The 25,311-nt window shown below is 45.4% G+C and overlaps 1 protein-coding gene across 4 annotated transcripts in view; it reads left to right on the plus strand.

The window, feature by feature from the left end:
- Positions 1 to 25,311, plus strand: part of ssbp2b (single stranded DNA binding protein 2b) — a 119,282-nt gene that overhangs the window by 90,174 nt on the left and 3,797 nt on the right. The window contains exons 5-17 of one of the 4 annotated variants that reach the window (XM_072714134.1): positions 3,959 to 4,048; positions 12,896 to 12,979; positions 15,059 to 15,118; positions 16,146 to 16,212; positions 16,539 to 16,609; positions 16,740 to 16,807; positions 17,913 to 17,958; positions 18,636 to 18,674; positions 19,645 to 19,699; positions 20,014 to 20,084; positions 20,757 to 20,835; positions 22,855 to 22,883; positions 25,005 to 25,103. In XM_072714134.1, the coding sequence (XP_072570235.1) occupies positions 3,959 to 4,048; positions 12,896 to 12,979; positions 15,059 to 15,118; positions 16,146 to 16,212; positions 16,539 to 16,609; positions 16,740 to 16,807; positions 17,913 to 17,958; positions 18,636 to 18,674; positions 19,645 to 19,699; positions 20,014 to 20,084; positions 20,757 to 20,835; positions 22,855 to 22,883; positions 25,005 to 25,103 (858 nt within the window). Of the gene's footprint in view, positions 1 to 3,958; positions 4,049 to 12,887; positions 12,980 to 15,058; positions 15,119 to 16,145; positions 16,213 to 16,538; positions 16,610 to 16,739; positions 16,808 to 17,912; positions 17,959 to 18,635; positions 18,675 to 19,644; positions 19,700 to 20,013; positions 20,085 to 20,756; positions 20,836 to 22,854; positions 22,884 to 25,004; positions 25,104 to 25,311 lie in introns of all 4 variants that reach the window. The other 3 variants (XM_072714135.1, XM_023842994.2, XM_023843003.2) reach the window with 3 other exon arrangements.

The following is a 25,311-nucleotide window of genomic DNA, read 5'->3' on the forward strand; positions in this document are numbered from 1 at the left end:
ACACTGGGTTTTTGCAGAAGACATTGAACTGGTGGCCGACAACAGAGAAAGCAGGAAAAAGTGAAGCAATGGAGATGAGAGAGCGCTGTGGTCAGTGGTGCTGCAATTCACATTTTATATTCTCAGCCTACAAATTAAATGAAAGCTCCAGACAGCAGTGGCTCTGACTCTGTCCTGGTAGCAGTGAGGCAGACATGAGCTGCTCTGACTCTGTCCTGGTAGCATTGAGGCAGACATGAGCAGCTCTGACTCTGTCCTGGCAGCAGTGAGGCAGACATGAGCGACTCTGACTCTGTCTTGGTAGCATTGAGGCAGACGTGAGCAGCTCTGACTCTGTCCTGGTAGCAGTGAGGCAGACATGAGCCGCTCTGACTCTGTCCTGGCAGCAGTGAGGCAGACATGAGCGACTCTGACTCTGTCTTGGTAACAGTGAGGCAGACTTGAGCGGCTCTGACTCTGTCCTGGTAGCAGTGAGGCAGACGTGAGCAGCTCTGACTCTGTCCTGGTAGCAGTGAGGCAGACATGAGCCGCTCTGACTCTGTCCTGGCAGCAGTGAGGCAGACATGAGCGACTCTGACTCTGTCTTGGTAACAGTGAGGCAGACTTGAGCGGCTCTGACTCTGTCCTGGTAGCAGTGAGGCAGACTTGAGCAGCTCTGACTCTGTCCTGGTAGCAGTGAGGCAGACTTGAGCAGCTCTGACTCTGTCCTGGTAGCAGTGAGGCAGACATGAGCCGCTCTGACTCTGTCCTGGCAGCAGTGAGGCAGACATGAGCGACTCTGACTCTGTCTTGGTAACAGTGAGGCAGACTTGAGCGGCTCTGACTCTGTCCTGGTAGCAGTGAGGCAGACATGAGCCGCTCTGACTCTGTCCTGGCAGCAGTGAGGCAGACATGAGCGACTCTGACTCTGTCTTGGTAACAGTGAGGCAGACTTGAGCAGCTCTGACACTGTCCTGGCAGCAATAAGGCAGACATGAGCCGCTCTGACTCTGTCCTGGCAGCAGTGAGGCAGACGTGAGCAGCTCTGACTCTGGCAGCAATGGGGTTAACATGGGGCATGTCTGTTATGACTCCAGGAGCATCACTGAGTGGTGCACGATCTGGGCGAATGCAGTCCGCCACCGTCCACTGCAGTTAACAAAACCTTCAGGCGAGGGCTGCGAGTGGAGCCTTGCAAAAACTCATGCAGGCCTCTCTTTGCATTTTAATAAGCAGCTGCTTCTCTGTGCAGAAACATGCTATAGTCGGCATCGAAAATGTACATTTTGTCCCAAATGTTGTAAATCATATTCATTTGGTCACATAGGTACTGAGCCATTCATTTGTAGCTTTGGAATGAGCAGTTACCAAATCTGACAGGGCTTTAGCCATTGTTCCAGGATAAAGTGAAAATTCCTACTGTCTGCAGTGACTTGTTTATGCTGAAAAGAGCGGGCAATGTTCTGTAGTGTTTCTGTCTATGTAATTAGCAGGTTTGGATGCCTGGTTAGGCCAGCCCCTGCCCCCCCCCCCTCGTGCTGCCAGGCCCCTTTCCTGGATCTCCTGCCCTCCGCTCGTCCTGCCGTCCGACTCCCCTGTCCACCCCATGAGAGGCAGTCTCACCTCGAACACATTGCCTTGGCACGTTCAGCCCTGCAAGCCAGAAAAGATGGTCTCTGTCAGTGAGCGGGGGCGGGGGCGGGGGGGGGCGGGGGGGGGTTCCTGGCACAGAGACCCTGACAGAAGAAAGATCCTTGCTTCAGCAAAACACCAGTATAACTGTTTCTGACGGGTATTGCTGGGAGACATGCTGTGATGCGGATGTGGGCTGGGGGCTGTGACCCTGGACCTGGCCAGCTGATCTCCCCCCCCCCCGCTTTGTTCGGCTGCTGCTCAGCTTGGAATGCAGCTTGACCACTATGAGCGTAACTTGTGAGCAGCGGGGGGGGCTCTAGGTTACATTTTCAAGCTACGTTTTCTGTTCATTCTCTCCTTCTGGCAGTCACACTTACTCTGTTGTATTTGTGTCATTTCTATGTGTCAATTATGGCGCATTTTGCATAAACATCTGAGTGATTTATAGAGTGACATTAAACGACTGTAATATTTAACTCAGCGCTGCGTACTTTTTGTGCCTTATTCTGCCAATTACAGCTCAAATGTTTTAAGCAATTTATAGATTATTCTAAAAAATAAACTGTCACCAGAAGCTAAGCTCTCTCATGAAGGATCAGGCAACTGACAAGTGTTGGTTTCTGGTGAGACAAACCACAGTTAAAGGGTAGGATGGCAGCGGTTTGAAGTTGAGACAAAAAGAGATGAAAATCCATGAACGGCTTTGCCTTCATCATTTTCTGCCTTGATCTCGCTGCCGTGTAGCAGGAATCTCTCGTGTCATCGGATCTGAGAATGTAAAGCATCGTGTCACGCATCCCATTGGCTCCTACACCTCCTCTCCCCTGTGAACCTGCGCAGTTCATTGGGCACATGTTTGTTAATTAATTATTCTGAATCCCTTGACTTTTTTAGGTGTATGAGGCTTGGAATTAGTTTCGCTGTCAATCAGGCTGTCATCACATATTTATCTAGAATGTGTTGGCCTCAAAGTCTAGAACAACTGGCTAACTTCTGAAATATAACCTGTCAAAGTTGTTTTTTTGTCGTTGTTTTTTCCGTTGTCACTTGTCTTATAACTAGCCTGATGTTCATCGTTAACTAAGACATTTCAGTATCACTTAGCTGAAAGACCATAAACCGTTTCTCCGCACAATCCCTGATAAATAAGCCCTTTTTTTTCATTAGCTGCTACATTTCCTGGAATTTCCATGCACGTTCCTTGTGTGAGGCCATCACAGCAGGGGAACAGAGCTTGAACATCAGGGCCAAGTCCTCTGCTTTTTCTGAAGTATGTTTACCAGACAGGAACCATGTCTCTGTAGGATTGCATCAGGTCCTCTGTCTCTCTCAGGCATAATGTATGGGCCACATGAAAACAAAGGAAGGCAGTGGGGGTGTCATGGCACTATACACGGCAGAAGCAGCTTAGATCTCCTCATGAACCAGGATTAGGGATCAGTTTGAAACCTGAAATCAGTGGATGTGTGTCTGCTCGCTCCGGTAGAGTAATCAGCATCTAAGGTAGACCCAGCCAGGTTTTTGGGATCTAGAGTGTCTTCTTCAAGGTGGGCAGTAGGAGGATAGAGAGTCTTGTTTGGAACGTGTTTGTTCATGCTGTCAGCAGAACTCGCATTCAGCATGGTAGCAGCTCTTCCGTACGCCTTGGCTGAAGGTGCCATGAAGCGGATCACTATCTATCTGCCAGCTAAGGATTCTTCCTTACCTTCCGTTGCCTTGTTGAGTGGGTGGCCAGAATCACTCCCATAAAGAAGTGCAGGAAGAATGTATTTACACATAAGTATGCCTACACCCTCTTGTTAATTTAAATGGACAAGGAAATGAGTTTGCGTCACAGGACCAGAGTGAAGTTTGGTGCTTGGCCCGTAGGATGAGAAGTGTGCTGTTGGCTAAATGAATCACATGATGTGGGCATGTGAGCGTTCATGCTGAGTAGACCAGCATTTGGGGACACCCTTTGCGTTGTGTTGCGGTATGCAGAGGGAAGAGTAAGTCTGGGGCTTTTTGACATCAATGAGCATCGAGCATGTCATTGAGAAGGCTGAAGATCCTTCCGGAAGGAAGTCGTTTATACAGTCACTAGTAGTCTTCATTGCACCTGAGAATTGTACTGTAATAATAATGATTATAATGATTATGATAATCTTTGACACCATCTCCTCATCGCCTTCTTCATTCTGATTGGCCTTTTCTTTTCTCCTTGGTCCTCCTCTCTACAGCCTGCTGTGTTTTTGCCACTATATGCTACTTCACTGTCTTTCCTTCATGCTGAAGTCCTGCTGCCTTCAGGATTATGGCTGACAGCAGGTGTTTCTCTGCCCCCCACCCCCCCACCCCCCAATAGAGCGCAGCCGCCGCCCCCAGCCCGGTGCTCGGGAACATCCCCCCGGGAGACGGCATGCCGGTGGGACCCGTTCCTCCAGGATTCTTCCAGGTACGGGACACCGCGGCCCCAAAAGTCCACACACGCACGCCGGCTCGCATATCTATGGGGCAGTGAGCAGTTCAGCTACACTGAAAGGTTGTTGGTTCAAGTCCCAGGGTGATCTTTGAGCAAGGTGCTTAACCTGATTTCCTTCTGTAAAATGTCTAGCTTTCGAATTGGATCCAGCATGATATTGACTGTGTATTCTGATGAGTACAAATAATTCATAGTAATAAAGAAATAATAATACAGGGAGCTGCACATGAAAAGCAATCCTTGTGTACATACTGTGGTTTGGAAAACAATGCATGCTGACGTGGACGTATTGCGGCTATCAGCATTACTGATATCATGCTTGAGACATTGTTATCATTACAGCATTCGCTGTTGCTACAGGTGCTGAGAGTTAAAGTGGGAGGCGCCTGTTTTGAGGGGCACTAATCCAGTCTGGGGATGGTAATTGATTGTTCAGGGCTGGGAGGAGTGTCGGCACCTTTCTTAGGTCATGTAATTGTATCTGAGCCTAATATGGGTGGTTCTTCCTGTTGATTGACTTGCCAGTAGGTTCAGTCAGGATTTGGTTACATCTTTACCCTTACGAGGATTAGTGAAATGTTTTTTTCTTCTCTTTTTTTGCAGTCCTTTGAACTTTCTAAGTGGGATTTTAGGCCTTCATATTTATGCAAGCAATGATTTATTTTAATCCCGGGGGTGTTATGAAAGTGGAGCATATTTTATGGAACCATTACACTGATGTTTAGGTCTGGGTGTTCAGGTGAATCTCCGTTTCCCTGGCTGTAGATTCCTGCCTTTCGTGCAGAGTGACGTAGCCAGTGTGGATGAAGTGAAGGGAATATTAAGGATCCACAGAGCAGCATTTTGTAGAGATGAAATATTAACAGGAAGCACTCTGTTTCTGCAGTGGCATTACAGCTGCACTGCATTTCCGGCGATCGCTGCTTAATGGCCATGAAATATGAATGATGTCTGAGACCCGCAGCAGTCACACTTTCCTCTGTGAGGTCAAAGCTCTTTCTTGGCCCATGGTGGAGGCAGCATCATATATCATCATCTTGTACAATAGACACCAAAGAACTGAGAATAGTTGTCATCCATCCATCCATCCAGCCATCCGTTTACCGTAAACACTTATTCAATGCTGTGCCGTGGTGAGACTGATCATACATATATGTTTTTCTGGTCCAAAAGCATTCATTTAAGACAGCACTCCATCCAGCCCTTAGTCTATGACTGTGTGTGAGATTGTCCTTCAGTGGACTCACTTTCTAAGACGTTCTTTACACCTTAGAATTCCTGGGTCCTGGATCACCAAGTGCCCTAGTGAAACAGGATAGACATAGTAGAACATTTCTTTAAAAAGGCTGTTAAGTGTATCATTTTAGATGCCCTGTCTGCTGACTTGATCCAGATTTAACATGAAGCGCCCATTAGACTGAGGAGACTGTCGATGCTGCTTCCTGACCGCCCGCCTGTGCTACAGCACAGCACACAGCATGGGATCAATGGCTCAAGCCAGTAGGAGAAGCTAGTGAGTAGATCGGCGGGTAGCGGTCATCCCCGGGCCTTGCCGGGGGAACAAAGCCCAGCCTGTCCTGATCCAGGAACTACGAGCACCGTGTGTCCGTCTCATTTGAATAACACAACAGGAGAGTGCAGCTTTGGGGATGGATCAGGAGGAAATAAAAGGGAGAAGCAGCAGCCCGCCTGCCAGACAGCAGCGCGCAGCACTGCATGGGCTCCCAGCATGCACTCTGCTCTCACAGCCCTGTCACGGAGACATCACCGATCACATCGCTGCATGCTGGAATTCACTGGCTTAAAGGCAGTATGATGTGTCCGCAGGCCAGCCCTATGTCACCGGCTTTGTTCTGCAGTGCGGAAAGCTACTGGAGGTGTCTTAAAGTGCTCGTCTGCAGAGCAAATCACTGAAGTAGGAAGGTGGCAGGATTCCTCTGTTTCTGTATGTGATTGTGGATGTGAGGTGCAGGATGTCACGCATGTGGGCGGTCCATGTTAAGTGTCATACAAGGGGCCGGCAGGGTTCCGTCTGTCCGAAGATCCCTCTGCACACCCCTGAGCTGAGGGCTCGTATCTGTCCTTGGTTCCACACAAGGTGACGGGCAAGGCGATGCGGCACAGGACCCAGGTGAAATAAACCAAAGCATGCAGGCTAGAAATGATTGGCCAACAAGATCAAGTGGCTGATCCGCCAGCCAGTGTCCAGCCTATGGAGGTCTCTGCTGATTTACCCTCCTCACAGAAATGTGAGGTGTGTGTGTGTGTGTGTGTGGTCCAAGTATACCTTACCTTGTGGGGACCAAATGTCCCCACAATGTGATGAATATCCGTTTTTTTTTTTTTAACCTTATGGGGACCAGTTTCCTATCCCCATAAGGTAAATTTTTCATACCAAAATCACCTGGGACAGACTTGCTACCCCCCCCCCCCCCCACCTGCCATATACCCATAATTCCCTGCAGCAGCTGGGTGCCCCTTACCTCCTCATTCCTTGCTCCTCTGTTAGCCTGGCGTAACAGCCGCAGAGATGTAATGGAGTCTCGTGTCTCTAGGGTGGACACAAGACCTTGAATTTCAAGAGGTTATGTGTGGAATAGTTTGCTATTTTTTCTGTCTCGTGCTTTGGTAACAAGCTGCTCACTTTCTAATGTGTGTCTCGTGTGAGACCGAGGCTGGCTCATGCATGCGCTGTCGTTTGGAGAATCGGGGAATTAGCAGCTGCAGCTAACCAGGTCACCTGTCCGTCCCTGAGAGTCATGTCAGGTGCTTCTCGTTGCCGCTTTCTTTTTGCAAAGAGGTTTGCGTTGAGTTTCTAAGCTTCAGGATGACGGTAAGTGATGTTATGTTTCTCCCACATGTCTTCAATTATATGAATGCAATGACCTTGGAGAAGAGAACAAAGAATGTAAACCTCCCAGGGCAATATGGACCCCTGACCATTAGCATCTCGATTTCCCTTGACAGAGGAATAAGAAGAGGGGCCTGAGTGGGGCTGAGGTCCTGTAACTGCCTAGTGTTCCTCCCCTTTTGAGCTCTCGGTGTACCCTGTCCGGTCGGCAGCCCGTGCCCGGCGTTCCTCATCTGTCTACCGGCACACGGCTGGCTGCCTCGCGTGGGGCCCCGTCACGCTTCACTGCCTCCGAGGAGACCTTCATCTGCAGGACTTCGGGTGCCTTCTTTAGTCGTTACTGTCCAGGTCCAACGTTCGGCTCACTCAAGGCGGAGCTAATCGGGGATAACCAGGATGTCCACTGCTCCTCTAAGACTCTGACGAAAAACTGACTTTCTTTGGGCAACGGGCGAGTTTTTTAACGTTTCGTAAACCAAATGGTAACTGATAACAACTGGGAGCCCCTTTCCGCTAACGCACAATCACATAACTAAGGACTGGCCCGAGGGGGGGGGGGGGTTACCCATGCATATTTTTTGCGTTGCGTCGATTTATACTGACATTTTATCGACGTACAGTTTCTGCAGACCCCCTGGGGGGGTCACAGACCACAGGCTTGGCTAAGGGATCGTCTCTGAACAAAGTTAGCAAAATAAGTGTAACAGTGCCCTCTATTGGTGTGGTTTGCACTGAGGTCCTTGGGAGCTGATGTTGATTAAAATAAGACTCCGGTTACCTTTCTGTGCATTAACTGCTTCGTATGCTTTAGCCAGACTTCGACCGTTTGTTTGTCTTGACCTGGTTTTAAGATAGAATCCTCATCGGACGCTAGGAAGCACAATTTAGTTGGTATTCCTTCATAATACAGTTATGTCTTCATATTCTGTACTGCTGTAGGCATTATCATGAAAAACAGCAGGGTAATCAACAAAATAAACTTCTTATTCAGGATCACAGGATATACTGAACTGGCTAACATCTTGATGCGTACGGACAGGTTTTTGCATGACCTGTAAATGCCGAATCTCCAGCCTCACTGAGGCTCTCTCTCTTAGTGTTAAAGTGAATGGATTTGCACGTACTGCTGTGACTGTGTTTCGCTGATTGTATGATATCAGACAAATCAATTTCCTGTATCCATCTCACACGGCGCCATTTTTTAAAATCTCCAGTGTATATTTTATGATGTCCATTTCTAGGTTCAGGGTTTCCATTGCCTTGTTGTGACATTAAATCCAAGATTTTGAAATTCATTGATTGAGTTTGTAATTGAAGCAATTCCTAATTGTTTCTCTCTCTCTTTCTGTCTCATCTTGTCAATTATTTTTTTCTAGTTTCACAGGCTTATAAGACTAACACCATGCATGTACTTAGGCTAAGCAATTTGCATATTTTTGGTCAAAAACAAATTTTAATTCATATCCAGATTACCATATTAATAGACTATCATTGTTGATCAGTTGTACTTTGGGCTTTCTGTTTAATTGGTCGTTGTAAGTCATCAGTCCTACGGGCGAGGAGAAGGAACTGGTCTGAGCCTGAAATTCAGGCTTGGCATAGAAAATTTTTTGTTGGACTTCGGCACAATGACAATAAAATCTATCTATCTGTCTATCTATCTATCTATCTATCTATCTAGCTAGCTAGCTAGCTAGCTAGCTATCTATCTATCTATCTGTCTATCTAGCTAGCTATCTAGCTAGCTATCTATCTATCTATCTAGCTATCTATCTATCTATCTGTCTGTCTGTCTGTCTGTCTGTCTGTCTGTCTGTCTGTCTGTCTATCTATCTATCTATCTATCTATCTATCTATCTATCTGTCTATCTAGCTAGCTATCTAAAAACATGGAACGATATGCTCAGAATAAACAAATGGTCTTGGTGTGGCAAGTGGCTTCATGTGGCCCACAAGAATGTCTTAAATTACACAGGAAACTTAACGGTGGTTAACACTGGAAGGAAATCATGTCATAAGTTAGGCAGAATATTCTAGAATATAAAAAATGGATAAATACACAGGATGGATGGATGGCATGGATATACTATTACTGGTATTTACTTAACTTCATTAAATGCCCAGTAAAGACGGTCTACATCCAGAGACCAATTATTAAAACAAGATTTTTTTTTCCTTCTTAGAAGGTTAAATTATTATGTTCAGCCAGTTTGTAATGGTCTGGATTTGATATTGTCCTGCCTGATTCTGAAATTCAAAACTCTTCCAGATTCAGGCATAGCAGATTTAATAAACTGAAGAAGCCATAAAGCATTTTTACTGACATGAGAGAGTGTGGGTGCAAAGGCTGATAAGCATAAAGCCTTTTTTACATGAGCTTTGTGGCTTTAATCAGCACCAGTGTTTCCCAATCCGCTCCTCTCCTACAGGGACCTACATACCGTCCATGTTTTTGCTCCCTGTCTGTGGGTCCCCAAGGACCGGATTGGGAAACACTGATTTATGGAGTTATTGACAGATGAAAATGAAGCACATTCAGTTACGTTTAAGAGCTGCATATGTGGCGGAGAGTGACTGAGTATCACCTAGGAAGGGATGCGAAGGGGTCTGTTAGCGCTGTGAAGTCTAGCAGACTCAGCCATTTTGTTGCTTATTTATTCTTTTATTCTCAAATTCCTAACGTTTTTCTCTTTGGTGTTTATGCTGTGTCAGTCATCACTGGTCACTTTTGTAATTGTCTGTTTCCAAATAGTGGTATATACATACATTCCTATGTCATTGGTACAGTAAATGTGGCACTGGTATGAAATGTCTCTGCACTGTTGTGTCGAGCTGATCTGAGATTTGCGAGCTTCTGCTTAGTGCCGTTTTCTGTCCTTCTCTTGTTCCACGCAGCATTTCCGTCTACTGAAGACTCAGCCCCCCCCCTTAGTATGTGTGTGTGTGTGTGCCAGTGTATCTACGTGCTGCCAGTGGTCTATTTTAGGCCGGTCGACTGTTTGGAAGCTCAGAGACAGGAAGTTTCCAGAGGGAGAGGGAGGCAGCATGAGGTCTGGGGGTAGAGAGGGAGGGCAATGTGCTGATGTCAGTAGCGATAGGTGTACACACACACACACACACGCACGCACACACACACACACACGCGCACACACACACACACACACACACACAGGCTGTATGCCTACACAGACATACCAGGTGTCCAGGCACATGACATAAACGTAGCACACTGAACAGTCAGGCGCTCTTTGTGTGTACAGTTTTTTTTTTTCTAACATGGCAGCATGTAAATTCAAGAACCAAGAATCATAACATTCACACAATAATGAGTCAGCAGAATAAGTCGAGTAGAATCCACATATGGCCTGTTTTCAGCACTGAAATGTCTGCTATGGATCCAGCGTTTTCATTTTGCACATGGTGGATGCACAAAATATATATATATGTGTGTGTGTGTGTGTGTGTGTGTGTGTGTACCACAAAAGCAATATACTAGCAGTAATATTTAAAAAAAGCTCCAGTGGATTTCTTCCTCAAATATGCAAATGCCTTGTGCAAAGGGTTATGGGCGCATAAGGCCTGTTAGATGTTGAAGTTGACAATTCAGTGTTTGTAATTTTTTTTCTTTGTTTGATCTGTATGTGTATTTTAGTATAGTCCAGTCATTTAAAACCTGATTTGAATAAATCTGAAAGCAAACCCTAATTTGCATAACGGATGTTCAGTGTCAGAGATGGGAAACTGTATGATTTCACTGTCTTAGTAAAATTACAGTAATGTAATGGGTTTTACGCTTTAATGAGGTCTGTTTGGGTGCAGTTTGCACTTTTGATTAATGTTTGATTGTTTAATTAATCTGTTTGATTTAATTAAACAATTTGAATTATTAATAGTCTAGGGCAGCTTCATTCCCTTGAATTTTGTGACTCTTTTTTAACGAGATGGATATGCTTGTTTTTCTTCATCTTGAATACAGACTTTGTTTAACGTTTTTCACTCAACAGAACCGCGTTTTGTGATTGATGACTTGCTGCTGGAATGTCGTTTTATATGGCTCTTCGTTAAAAAAAATATGCAAACACAAGTGCGAGTGATGGAATGCCTGTCAAGTTTGAGTCTTTGGTGTGGAAACAAAGATTTGTGTGGCGGACATTTGCTGAAACTTCTGCTTTTTTATCTCGAAGCTAGAAAAACAGAGTTGGTCCCTTAGAACGACTCACTTGTGTTATATTCCTGCACATCTTCCTGGGCCCTTCATTCTCTTAAAGACTTTTATTTTGGAGTCTTCAAAGGACTCGCTCCTGCGTGTCGTGGTTCTTGCTGAATGGTCACCCGGTGTCCTGATGGATTCTCCAACCTGGATGGGATTATACACCAGGGCCTTGTGAAACACTCGAGTGCCCACTGCAGCCTGGAAAGGACCAGCTCTGCAGTGAAGACGACGGTCTCATCCGCTACGCAGTTAATCAATCGCTCAGTTGCGAGAGGAAGTGAAAGCACGGCATTAAAGTGCATGAGTGGGACGCCTGTGGAGTTTCTGACAGAGGTTGTTAAACTGAAATGCCTGAAAAACAAATGATACTCAAGCAAGAAAGCCCTGGAAGGGAGGGGATTATTTCACACTGATATACTGTTTAATACCTCTTCTTACATCTCAGCCATATTCTTGAGGAAGCCAGGGGAGAACTTGAGAGAGCTCATGATGCCTTTCTCCTTGGCATGGCACAATTTTTTTCCCCTCCAATCAAATGTGTGAAATGGGAGAGTGGGCGGGCTCACATGTCTATCAGCCACTCCCCCCCCGGCCTTGCCCTGATGTCACAGCCGGCACATGTTCCCTCAGCCAGTCCCTGTTCATTCTGGGCTTTAGCGAGACATCTGGCCAAGTGTGTGAGAGCACAGATGCGGTCATACGTGGCACACGGGCTCACTCCTGAACACACGTGTACACAATACGCACAAGGACACGATTAAACATCTGCCGTGGCTGCCTGTGCCCTCTTGTTTATTCCTGACAGGCTGTGGGAAACCGGAGGGGCTCGTTTGTTATCTGGATGGCTTCTCGTGGCTCTTTCACCCGATCTGCACTTGGAAGTGCGTCTCTCTACTTTAAGTGATGGAGACTCCATGACTGAAAGGGAAGAAGGACCTGTTTTCAGCATTGTGTGTCACTGGTTTCTCTTATAAAGGAAATCCTTCCTTCTAAATCAAAGACACAGCAAGCAGGACAGCATCTCTTGTCTGAGAACCTGTGATCCCTGTCCAAATCATTAAAGTCTGCCCTGGAAAGAGTTCCTCAGGGGTGGGGAAAAAAGGTCCACTGTCAGGTTCTCTCTTTTGTTTGAAAGTCTATGGCTCCCCAATTGACGTGAGGGTGGAAGTAGCAGAAGCATCCGTGCTCCTTCAGTGCACCTGAAAGACAATCCTTTGGACGAATTCGAGCAGCCGGTGATAAACTACAGGTCGACCTCTGTGTTTGTGTTGCACGGGTTGTCCTTTAATTAGGGGCTTTATGTTTCTTCTAGTTTGTGAAGGCAGCAGAGTAGCAGAATAATTGGCCGGTGGCACTCAGTCATTTAGCTCTCTAGTTCCCACTCAGCATCCGCTCACCTTTTGATCCCACAGAGAGGAAATTCGTCTATAATGGCTGAAGATTTCGTAATAACTCCCGAATAAAGTGCTCCATTCACCAGATCTGATCCTAATCATCCTTTCAAAGCCTGCACTTTCGTACAAGAAATCAATATGAGAGATATTTGCAGGGAAATAAAGTGGCTGCTGAGGGTGACAACACAGACAGCGAGAGGAGAGATCAGCCATTTTAACCGGGGGGATAATTGGCCTCCTGTCTCCCCGGGGGGCAGATCTGGATCCCAGAGGCTTAGCGGCTTCCACGCGAGTTCAGCCCATCGGGGTCCCCCAGCACCTGCCGGCATGTGTAACGTCTGGGTCTCCTTTTCTCTCCATAGGCCCCCCCCGGTCCACAGCCATCACCCCACGCACCGCCTCCACCTCACAACCCCAGCAACCCCATGATGGGCCCCCACGCGCAGGTAAAACGGGACCCAGAGAGCCCAGCATCTAGGGACCACCTGCCTTGGAGACAACCCCCCCCTCCTCCCCCCCCCCCCCCAACGGGTCAAAGGAGCCAATTGCCCACAGATCTTCGTCAAGTGGCTTATCACTGCAGCCGCATTTCTCACCCCGCCATCAGCAGCTACCACCTTCGATTATTTTATAGTTTCGTGGCTTAGCTTACAATTCCAGTGAAAGCGACTTAGTTTCCACACCTTGATGAAATTACTACCGAAAGGTATAACTGCAGACCTCCTAGGACTGGAACTGGCAACCCTTAGGTTTTCCCTGCGAAAAATAAGTCAATAAAATATCCAGCAGGCCCTCTGCTTCCGTTCTTGTTTACGATGCACAGTGGCGCCGCCAGCTCAGGTCCCTGACCATATACCCAGGCTGCCATATACCCAGGCTGCCATATACCCAGGCTGCCATATACCCAGGCTGCCATATACCCAGGCTGCCATATACCCAGGCTGCCATATACCCAGGCTGCCGGCTCTTGGTTGCACTTGCATAGCATAGAATCAGTTATACAGGCAGAGTGCTGCAGCTCGTAGATTTCCCACTGTATGTAGCGGCACAGTTGGGCTGCGCTTACATAATGTGTCATGATGACGCAGTGTGAGAATAACTGCCATGTTGTGTTTTTGCTGGAAAGTAAAGACGGTGCTGTCTCTGGGATATTGCAAAGGAATGAGGAAGCAGAAGTCAGGCTAGGTGTGAAGATGGAGATGTGCTGTTTTTGAAAAGAAACAAAAATTAGGCCCGATTAGGTGAAGCAGAGAGTGTGCTGGTGAGCTTTGAGCATATCTGTGAGACAGTGCTCTGATTGTGGATGGTTCTTGCTCACGGGTGATTTTAGTACCTGACCGTCACTCATATTGATCTCTAATATCTAGCTGAGAAATTAAACTGCTGTTACGCAGCAATTTTCTTAGGTTTATTTTCTTTTTTTTAAAGCAAGGTCACTTTTCTGCACTTGTTCTGGATATGTGCTTTTCCACATGCAATACCAACTGGTTCCCTGGAACTGTGTCCCATAATAAGCCAGGTGGAGAATATGTGTGCCTTCGTTCTTGTCTTTATAACTGTTTCTACATGTGGACAATGACCTGCGAGCCTAGTAAGAGGGGTTGCGTCTGGGTGGGACCTTGTTTCAAGGTCAATCCATGCATTTACTTTCATGTTGTAGGGGTTAGCTGTAGCAAAATGCTACTGATACAGGCATAGTGGTCATGCTGCCTTTCCAAGACCTCACCTGTTTCTCCCACTTCAGTCATGCCGTCATCTTCAGCGACCTTAAAATACTCACACGTTTCAGGTTTACAGTGCAAAGGCCTGTGGCTACACTGCAGTGTGCTCTGTTTTGCTCTAATTGTAAGAGAGTGCAATTCCTAGGCGTCGTGTTCTGTGGCACTGAGGGATTCTTTATGCACTCAGTGGCTGCGCTGTTCTAAAAGGGAAATTGCAAAAAGGCAGCCTCTGTGGTTTGGGGCTTTGCATTGTGGTCATACTTGTGGTGAATGATTGCTTCTCAGCGTCCGTGTCTGTGCGCCAGCGAGCCTTCGACGCAACGCTGACTTTCCCTGTTCTTTTGCGGTGTTTAAGAAGAAAAAAAAAATCCCCATTCAGCTGAGGATGCAAGAATCTCTCAGGTTGCGCTGGACTTTTGTGTTCACTGGGTATTGATTCCAAGGCCTTGAATCACCCAGCATCCAACAACACCAGCGTATGCTGGTTCTGTAAAATGATTGAGCAAAATTAATGTGAAATTTGGCAAACAGACTGATCCAGTGTTAAAAATGTGTCTGCACTGAAAGTTTAATCGATGTGCAAAACGTTTCCAGATTGCATCAATTCTTCAAATGTGGAAAAACTGTGTGGTTAATTTCTTAACTGCCTGAAAGTGTCTGGTTGTGATATAGTGATCGTCGGTTTTGATTTTCTTTTTCCTTTTTTAGTGGATAATGTCCATAGGAGGGGAGCCTACTTCCATTGTCCTCGTTGACTTATCCATATTTTAATGTAGTTATTTATGTGTTGTTTTGTCTCAACAGCCATTTATGTCACCTCGTTACCCTGGCGGCCCAAGACCTCCCCTCAGAATACCCAATCAGGTATGGGCTCTTCTCTGTGCCCCGGGTCCTGCTGGGAAATGAAGTTTCCTATGGCCAGGAAGCATTGGGCTGACAATTTTATGTATATAATTTCATCTCTTGACAGGTAACTGTTTAGAATTCCATTAAAATCTGGAATACCAACACACCACAGTAATAGATTGCTGTTTATTGAATGGAATCTATTTAAAATATAAAACTTAGTTGTTTTAATATAAAGTTAATATAAATGCAAATTGCACCCAAATCTCATCCTTTTACGACTTTGGGTTGTGCATTCATGAAAGTCAAGTCTTGGTCTCTGGTTTATTTCTGTATCACATGTTTTTTTTTTTTTACGAATGTGAAAGTTGAATGAAATGTCAGCTGTGCCAGTGATGGTCGCTGTATAATTAATTCTGCTGGGATTTGTTAAGGGGCAGCCCTGCGATTGGCTGGGCTAGCCTCACACCTTCTGCCCTGCGATTGGCTGGGCTAGCCTCACACCTTCCGCCCTGCGATTGGCTGGGCTAGCCTCACACCTTCCGCCCTGCGATTGGCTGGGCTAGCCTCACAGCTTCCGGCTCGGGTTTGCGCGCGCTCCCTGTGTGTGGCTTTCTTCCGGGAATTCTGCTTTCCTGCCACGGTCCAGAGACGTTCAGTTAGCTTAATGGAGGTCTCCTGCTATTCCTTCAGAGTAAGCCTGTGTGTGTCTGTGTGCCCTGTGTCCGCTGCTGCTCCTTCCAGTCATTCCCGTACATGATGCCCTGTGCCTCGGGCTCAATGTGACTCTGTGCTGAAGAAGTAGCTTGCCGGATGGATGGATTGATGAATAGATGGAGACATGGATGGATGAATTTGCTTCAGAAAATGTTTAATCTTTACCATTATCTGTGCTATGATCTGTAAACATGAATCGAACAGTGTGATTACGGGTTTTTCCTCCTTAGTGTAAAGCAGGTCACCTTCCCAGCGTACCTCAGTTCTCAGGGACTGTGAACTGTAACATAATGCTTAGATGTAAGTAAAGAGCATTTCTTCTGTGCAGGGTATGGGGGGACTTCCTGGAAACCAGCCCTTACTGCCCAGTGGAATGGACCCTACAAGACAGCAAGGTCAGTGGCAGGCAACTCTAAGCCTTCTCTACTTTCACTACATGTCCATTTACTGGGGTGCAGGCACAGGTCATATTACTGTGTCACGTATTACCTTCTCTCTTATTGCGATAAGGATTACAATTAAAGGATTTGTATATTGGAGTATGTGGGAAAATGTGTTTTTCGCCGATATTTTAAATTCTACACTGGTGTGGATCTTAAGGGTTTTTTGAATGTCTTTTCATAGTTTTTGTTATCTTTCAGATTTTTTGGATGTCCTGTCATCATTTTTGTTATCTTCCGTGTTTTTTGGGTGTCTTGTCATCGATCTTGTTATCTTTCAGGTCATCCGAATATGGGCGGAGCTATGCAGCGAATGACCCCTCCCAGGGGCATGGTTCCTCTCGGTCCTCAGGTAATACACCAACCAGTTCTGTCAGAAATACTCCCAGTTGCCTCTTTTTGGAATTTAGCTGCCAGCTGGGAGCCTTTTTGATTTTGCACCAGTCTTTGAGTCTTTGCCTCAATCATGCTTACTCTTACAGAGCTACGGAGGAGGAATGAGACCACCCCTCAATGCATTGGGGGGCCCGGGAATGCCTGGAATGAACATGTGAGTACACCCCCACCTCAGAACCTCCAATTATTTCATTTAAAATATGAAAAATTACCTTTCAGAACTCAAACCATTTGGAAATAGTGACTTTTATTGACATATGTCTTGTGTGCTAGGATGCATGTGTTCTATTTGACAAAACACCAAGCAGGAGATGCAGCCTGAAGGGATGCTGCTGTTGTAATAAATGTCTTCATTTTTCATAGATGATGGAAGGGTAATGAGCAGGGACACGGTGCACTCCAGCAGTACTTACGGGGAAGCTACTGAATTGCCTAAATTTGATGAATTAAAGAACCAGGCATAAAGTGGCTGTTAATCATGTCCATATTTTTGACTTTTAAAAGTTAAGGTTTTGTTAATCTTGCACCTATTCCAAGGTTTTACTGCATTTTTGCAATTATTACTGTACAAACTTAGGTAAAGTACAATGTGGCAACTTCTATCCCAGTAAACATAATTGTGAAGATCTGCATCACGTTGTGTAAATTAAACATCCAATTTGACTGACAGTTGCTTCATGAGAAGCTACCTTTCTTACCTTTCTTCTTGTGAGCATTTAGTTGAATGTACACTCATATGAACCATCCTGATAGCATCATTTATTTATTTGTTTGTTTCGTTTTCGTGAAAGAGCATTTTGATGGAGTGAAATTCAGTGGTGAATGTAAATTACGTGTTAATGTGTTTCCATTGAGCTAAATCCTCAGAAACAAGTCTGTCTTCTACACTCATCCTTTTGCACGCAGGCAGAAAAATGTCATTTTCTCATTCTGTTATTCTCCCCTGCAAGTCGCTACTGTGACTCAGTTAATTGGTGAAGAGACGAGCATTCATGGCACATATAAACTGACACGAACGTCACTAAGGTGGCAGATTTGAGCACGTCTGTGTCACCTGAAAGCTGACGGCCAAGCAACACAAAGTGGTGAATCAGCGTGATACCACTGATTATGTCTTTTCATTCCGCCTATCAGAGTCTTTGTCTTCCTGACACCGAACGTCAGCAAAGGGGGGGGGGGGGGGGGGGGGGCAAAAAGCCTGGGAATGAAACACAACAGCCTTTGCAGATGTTAAACTAACAACCGTCTGTGTTCCTTAGGGGTCCCGGAGGCAGACCCTGGCCAAACCCCCCTAACAACAACTCTGTGAGTACCTCCTACAACTAAACTTTATGTACCAAGATCATTAAGTGTTTGTCTCTCTCCCTTTTTTATTTCAATAAGAATTAATGCTCTTTTTCGCTTTTAATGTTTGTGTTTAACCTGCACAGCTTGCAAGTTATTTCTCTTGTATGAAAAGTTGTATGTGTTGCATCAATTCTGTTTATTTTATAATTATTCTTCATTACTTTTCTGCCCCTGTAGTAAATGACTCCAGACAGAGTTTTCTGAAATGTAATAAATCTTCTCTGTGACTCATTTACTGTGTCTCTGTCATGCATTGTGTCCCTGTACGGCCTTCAAAGGGGAAGCTTTTTTTTCCCTGCGACCTACTGTAATTTTTATGTAAAACCACACCACAGGGGGGCGCCACACTTTTGTTTATGCACTGCTTGATTGCCTGGGCGTTTACAATAACAAATTATTCAGTAAGAATAAAGGCTTGGTTGTCGGTAATGGAGGGAGACATACCCACACTAACTGGTGTGACTTTCTTATAAAAAATTTAAAAAATGCTTGCAAGATCTTAGCTCTTCTCCCCTCATGTCATTCTTTACTGAAAATTGGTAATAAGTGTCGGATTACATTTCAACCCGTCAGCCGGTCCCTCTCTCTACCTGCATGTAGGGGTGTGTGATAATTTGGTGTTTTCTCTTCTCTAGATCCCCCCCTACACCTCAGCATCTCCAGGAAGTTATGCGGTACGTGATATTCATTTGCGGTGGGTTGTACCAATTATGGGCTACGGGGGGGGGGGGGTTGTGTCCAGTTTATCCCGTAACTTCCAGGGCACCAGAGCTCCTGTTGGCTAGCGTAGCGTTCAAGATGGCTGCATTTAATGTTCACGCAGCCGAACGGACCCCAGGCACACCATAAAATGTAATATAAGAAAGAGCAAATGAAATTGTGCATCATAAACAGAAAATAAAGAGGTCATGAAGGGAAGCAGACTGCAGCCATATTGTAGATTTGGTTCATTAATGTGGTGATTGCAGCTTAAAACGATATGAGGGTCATGATTTTAGCAGACTGACTGGGTTATTGAGGAGCCGTATCATTAAGAGAATGCGCCATGTGCTTCCTTATTGTGTTACCATGGTGACACGGAGGCTATTTAACACACATGAGTAAAGCAGCTGTGCGGTTATTGCGGGCACGAGGCTGTGCCATCAGCAGTCCATTGGCCCGGCTTCTCCTGCGCATCAATTAGAGGCACAAGCGCAGTGGTGTGGCGTTATTTACTGAAACCGCTCTGCTATGAGACCTGCCCGGGAAGTCGCAGTCAAGTCAGCAGGATGGGTTCTAATTCGATTTGGGATTCTGGGAGAGGTAGCATTCTCTCTCGACGTTGTGGGAAGATAGAAGCTAGTGGACTGCAGCATTAGACCAGAGACCTATGCACCCATGTGGATGCAAATTCACTTCAGCCCGGTCCACAAGTGAATATTTGAATCCCCAGAATGGTTACAGTCAGAACACACAAGCAGCGGCACAATCATCACAATCAGCACATTGGAAGCCATACTGTCATTTGAACCAAGCCAGAAAGATCGTCACACAAAAAATAATATTGGCCGAAAGGCTCTCTACTGTATGTATGTTAAGACTGAGTTGGCCTGGTGTACTCTAAGTACTCTAAGTGTAAGTGCTGCTTGTGTTTCCTCCCACTAGGGTCCACCCGGGGGAGGTGGCCCGCCCGGAACTCCCATAATGCCCAGCCCAGCAGGTACACTTCACAATATAGCCCTGCAATGTACGTGTGTGTGTTTGTGAGTGTGCGGGACGCGCGCATTGTGGAGAATGGGACTGGTCCATTGTGCTAGCAGGTGTGTCATTCAGCTGTTGTGCCTCCGGAAAATCTTTGTGATAATAATGGTGGTAATAATGTCTGCATTACAATGGTTCTGTCTGTTCATGCTGTTACATCGACTGCAGAATATCATGCTTTTGCAAATGGAACCGTCAGTCCTTGGTAAACATTAACGCTGATAAGCACCATTCAGGCATTTAGCTCTTTATTCATGTCTGCTTCTCTTTCAGACTCTACAAACTCTGGTGAAAACATGTACACTATGATCAATGCAGTACCACCAGGATCAAACCGGTCCAACGTAAGAGGATTTATCATCTCAAAATACATACCATATACTGTAATACTCAACAGATGTTTCTGGAAAGAATTATAAACTTAACATCGGTATATATACTATTGTGTTCCTTGATATTTTGTTTCCAAATTTTGTTGGAAATCTGATAGTATTTCACTGTTATATTCCCTATTCTGTGTGGAAAGGTGGTAAATCCCAGTGAGATGAGTTGGGACTGTCGTTTCAGAACTATGCAGTGGCCTTTTGGTCACTTTGTGAATGTAAAATCTGGAGCAGAGATGCCTAATGTCACTTGCCCATAATGTGACAGTAGAATAACCCTCTGGAGATCAATTAAAGTTCTCCATTACTAGGGGGCAGTGGGATAATCCATGAGAGATGATCCACAGCAGCCTTTTCTTGAGGAACAGTGGGTACTGAGGTGCAGTGCAGTGGCCGTCTCTGGGGAAATGTGCCAAATGGGAAGTGCAATAATTATGCAATAGTGGGATGGACCGACTTAAGTTGTTAGTTGATAACTTCGATAGTGAGGGTGGATTGTTTCTTAATTGACGAAGATCTCTTTTAAAGAAGCAGATTGGCTACCAGCTGGGAAGGAGGATTTGAATTCCATGTTTGGGTGCAGTCCCTGCTATCCTAGCAAGCCCAGTTACTTGTCTTGTCTGTGTTCCCCAGTTCCCAATGGGCCCCGGAGCAGACGGACCCATGGGGGGTATGGCAGGGATGGAGCCACACCACATGAATGGGTCACTAGGTAAATACAGGCATTTTTTCCTCATCCTTAGGGTCTTAGGATGATGGCCGGTTAAGTCCATAACTATTTAAAATTGTGTGTTTGTTTATTGAGGCTGTTTCTGTGTTCTGGGTTGGTTGGTCATGGTTCTATACATTTGTACAGTAAGTATGGCACAGAGTATGGATGTGCTGTTAAGAGCTACTAAAAATGTGCTATCAGTTTGGTCTTCTAGAGGTGTCTTGCGTACTTCATTTGTGGCATATGTCCATATTTTCAAGAAAAGGCTTCTTTTTCACATTGGCAGCTTGGGTTGGCCAGTGATGGGCTAAGAGCATGATTACAAGACCAATAAGTGTAAAATGTGTTGCTAAATGTATATCAAAGAGGCAGCAGGTATGTAGCCTGTGATGGATCAGCGCTGTTGTACCCATTAAGCAAGACACTTAAACTCAATTGCTCCTGTAAATGCCCAGCAGTATAATTGGGTTAAATTCTAATTCTCTCTGCTGTCAGCTAAGCAACATAATAATTAAATTACTATTATGCATTCATCCATTCATCCATCTTCCATATGCACTCGTGCAGTACAGAGTCATAGTCAGTTTGGAGCCTGTGGCAGACAGACAATGCTCACAAGTGGGGGAAACACCCTGAACAGGATGATTTACACACGGAGAACATGTAGACTGCACAGAGAGCAGAACCGCGTTTCAGTCCCTGTCCTGATGGGTGTGAGCTTCACAGTGCTACCTATCGAGTCGACTGTGAGTGATCGGCTCTCCTGAATTCAGTATCATTTCTGGAAAATGTATCATGCGGGAGACTATGGGATGATGGAAAATGGACATATTACTTCAAGAAGTGTATCAATATGCACATGTGAAGGCAGCCCTAGAGGCTGGGATGTCATATGAAGGTTTCATGTAGCTTCTCTGAACAATTAATAGTCAAAAGTACCTAGTGCTGGGGTGCAGCAGTGGTTAGCGCTGCTGCCTCACAGCAAGAAGGTTCTGGGTTTGGTCCCGGGTCCTTTCTGTGTGCAGTTCACATGCTCTCCCCGTGTTCACGTGGGTTTTTGCCGGGGGCTCCAGTTTCCTCTACACAGGATAGGCTGATTGGTGAGTCTCAATTGGCCATGTGTGTGTGTGTGTGTGTGTGTGTGCGCATCCTATGGTGTGTTGGCGACTGCACAGGGTTGGTTCCTGCCTGCGCCCATTGATCCTGGGATAGGCTCCAGTCCCCCCTGCGACCCCAGTTGGGATTGAGTGTTTACGGTGATGGATAGTAGAAGAGTGATATATTGCAGTTTAAGTAAGCCGTAGTACTTAAATATTTTTAAATGTATGAGAACACATATAGTAGGTTCTAGTCAGAGGAATTCCAGTTCATTATACCGACCCCTAGTCCAACAGTCCAAGGACAGTTTCAGGTGTGGCTAGAGACCAAGACCTGATATTGCTAGAAAAAAACCCCAAAGCAGACCATAGCAGTTCAAAGCTGCCCTCTTATGGACATTTATTGTCTTGCATAAACATTTAATCCTGTATTATTTACTGGGTATTTAACATTTGATGCGAAGCTGTTTTTGGTGTTGAATCCCAAATCCAGTAATAAAGTGGGTCTATTTCTTTGTTATAGGCATATACTCACCGTATGAAGTTTAATATTGTGTTGTACTGTATTATATATTCAGTGCTATTTTTGGGTTATAAATACTACTGCAAAAATTGCAATTCAGAATCTATTTTAAAATCAAAGCCTGACTCTTCTTTGCAAAGTAAATGATTTGAAATATTGAAAATGACCAGTCAGCCAAAGGAATAATCCCAATACAAGTTTGCTAGGTTCAGTCTTATTAAGTTAGAGGGGCTTCAGGGAAAGCTCTTGCTATTCCGTAAAAACGCTATTGATTCTTGGTAAGTAGCTGCCGACTAGCATATCAGTTACGGAGCGTCCATGCCCAGCTGGCCTATCTTGGCAAAGACGCTTATTAAAAGCATGTGATGAACGTTACATTTACCATCTCATTCTTTTCAGGTTCGGGCGACATGGACAGCATCTCCAAGGTAAGGACTAAATCAGCTTAATGGGAGATCCTTTCCATTCTCTGCAGAAATATCCATTTTCTGTCCAACTGCATTATATGAGCGATGTATAACATGCTCTTTGTGAAGCCTGTGACATTACCATTCATATCTAATACATGAGGGCTATGGCTGATCTTTGTAGAAGCAGCATGTAAAAACAGTCCAGCTGGTATTACAGTTTGTGTTCATTGCCAGCTCAGTCTCATAAAGTTACGCTTTCCAAACAGTCTGTTCACAGATGGTGCGCGCTTCTCACCTGCTAGCTCCCTCCTAGCGCAGACTGCTGTCTCTCAGCAAACGGCCCATGTTTCTGTGAAAGGAGACTAGCTCTCGCTAGACAGATATGCGGTTGGTGCATGTTGCATGTTGGTGATGAGATCACCCACTAGATGGATATGCGGTTGGTGAGGAGATCACCCGCTAGACAGATATGCGGTTGGTGAGGAGATCACCCACTAGACGGATATGCGGTTGGTGATTAGATCACCCGCTAGACGGATATGCGGTTGGTGATGAGATCACCCGCTAGACGGATATGCGGTTGGTGATGAGATCACCCGCTAGACGGATATGCGGTTGGTGATTAGATCACCCGCTAGACGGATATGCGGTTGGTGATGAGATCACCCGCTAGACGGATATGCGGTTGGTGATGAGATCACCCGCTAGACGGATATGCGGTTGGTGAGGAGATCACCTGCTCTCTGTCTGCTTTCAACAGACCCACGTTTCATTTGGCTGGATTCATCCACACTCTGCATTTAGCCCTTTTTTAGTATTGCAACTGAAGTTTGTTTAAAAACAGAAATTAGTAATAATACAGTATAAAATACAAGACCATATAATTACTGAAATCCATAGATATGCAGTTGGGCTAACGGGGGCCTCTAATTTTGCTGTGACTGTGTGTATGAGTATGCATGCCCTGTAATGGACTGTCAACCCGTTCGGGGTCTGCTCCAGCCTTGTGGGACAGGCTCCAGACCCTTCCACGACACTGTCCAGGATTAGAGCTTAAAGGATGGATGGATGGATGGATAGATGTTAGTGAAGGGGAATTTTAACAAATAAGAAAGGAAGTACAGTATATGACCTCTGCATAGCTACCTCTGTGTGGTGCAGCATAGCTATAGTGTACCCACGGTGCCCTGGTTCCACGTCCCTTTCAGCCTGTCCAGGCTCAGCAATCACAGGCAGGTCCTCTCTGAGATCTCGCTCCTCTGGCATTCAGAGTGGCACATCCATTTTTAGGCCCAGTGACAGCCTCCAGGTGACAACTTTCATCATCTTTTACACACCCGGGAAGACAGCAGCAAAGCTTTCCATCTTCTGGGCTTTTTGTTAGAAGATTTGGAATCACCTTGTAGGCCTAGCTTCAGCTCATAGGGGAGTGCAGGGTAACTTCAAAGGTTTCTCTGCTATCATTACTGACGCTTCTGTGGCAAGAAGAGAATCTCGGTGTAAAAGAAAGATATTTGCCGTGGCAATAGTCAGCAGTTATTTTAGTTGACCTAAACGTCCATCTTACCATACTAATGTTAAGCCCTAAATCAACGCTGTAGTGTCTTGTGGATCAAAGCACTGTTACATGTCATTTGTGTGAATGGTTACACTTTTGCTCCTGTATCAGTGTCTCTGGTAGGGCTGCATATCACATCGCAATATGTGAAGTATCCGCAAGTAACTTTGCGATATCTATAAAACAAATGAGGAGATGAAATTACGTAAAATAAACTATAACCAAATAGAAATTATCATCTCCCAACAGAGTGTGTTAAATAAGTTGCTGTGAGTTGAGTCAACAGACACAAAGCAGTGCTGACAAATGCAATGTGATTATTGCTCATGCATGCGATATATCCTGCAGGCCTAGTCCCTGGGCTTTTCAAGATTTTGAATGGCACCACAATGATGAAAATGTCCCATATTGTATATAACTGGATTAGATGGTTATGTCCTCTAGAATAGTTGTTTATCTGTAGTAGCAAAGCTTCCTTGAGCCATAATTCAAAAGATGTTCCAGCATATAACTCTGTAATTACTTAGTTGCCAATACTCTTAACTGTACTACATTTCCCATGATTCTGCTTTGTTCTACAGAACTCTCCTGGCAACATGAGCATGAGCAACCAGCCAGGCACCCCACGGGATGATGGAGAGCTGGGCGGGAGCTTCCTCAACCCCTTTCAGAACGAAAGCGTATGTTGGCCACTCTTCCCCTGTGTGCATGTTTGCACTGTTTTTTTTTTACATTGTGTTGAAACTTGGCTATGCTATTTTTGTGAATTCTTGTGATTTTTAAACTTTTTTTTTAGATATATAAATATATATATACATGCATTATAGCATAGCAAGTTGAAATTCTCGTGGTGTGTAGTCGATGACGTCGTCCCTCTTCGCCTTTGCA

This window comes from Paramormyrops kingsleyae, chromosome 7, assembly GCF_048594095.1.
Source record: "Paramormyrops kingsleyae isolate MSU_618 chromosome 7, PKINGS_0.4, whole genome shotgun sequence".
NCBI lineage: Eukaryota > Metazoa > Chordata > Actinopteri > Osteoglossiformes > Mormyridae > Paramormyrops > Paramormyrops kingsleyae.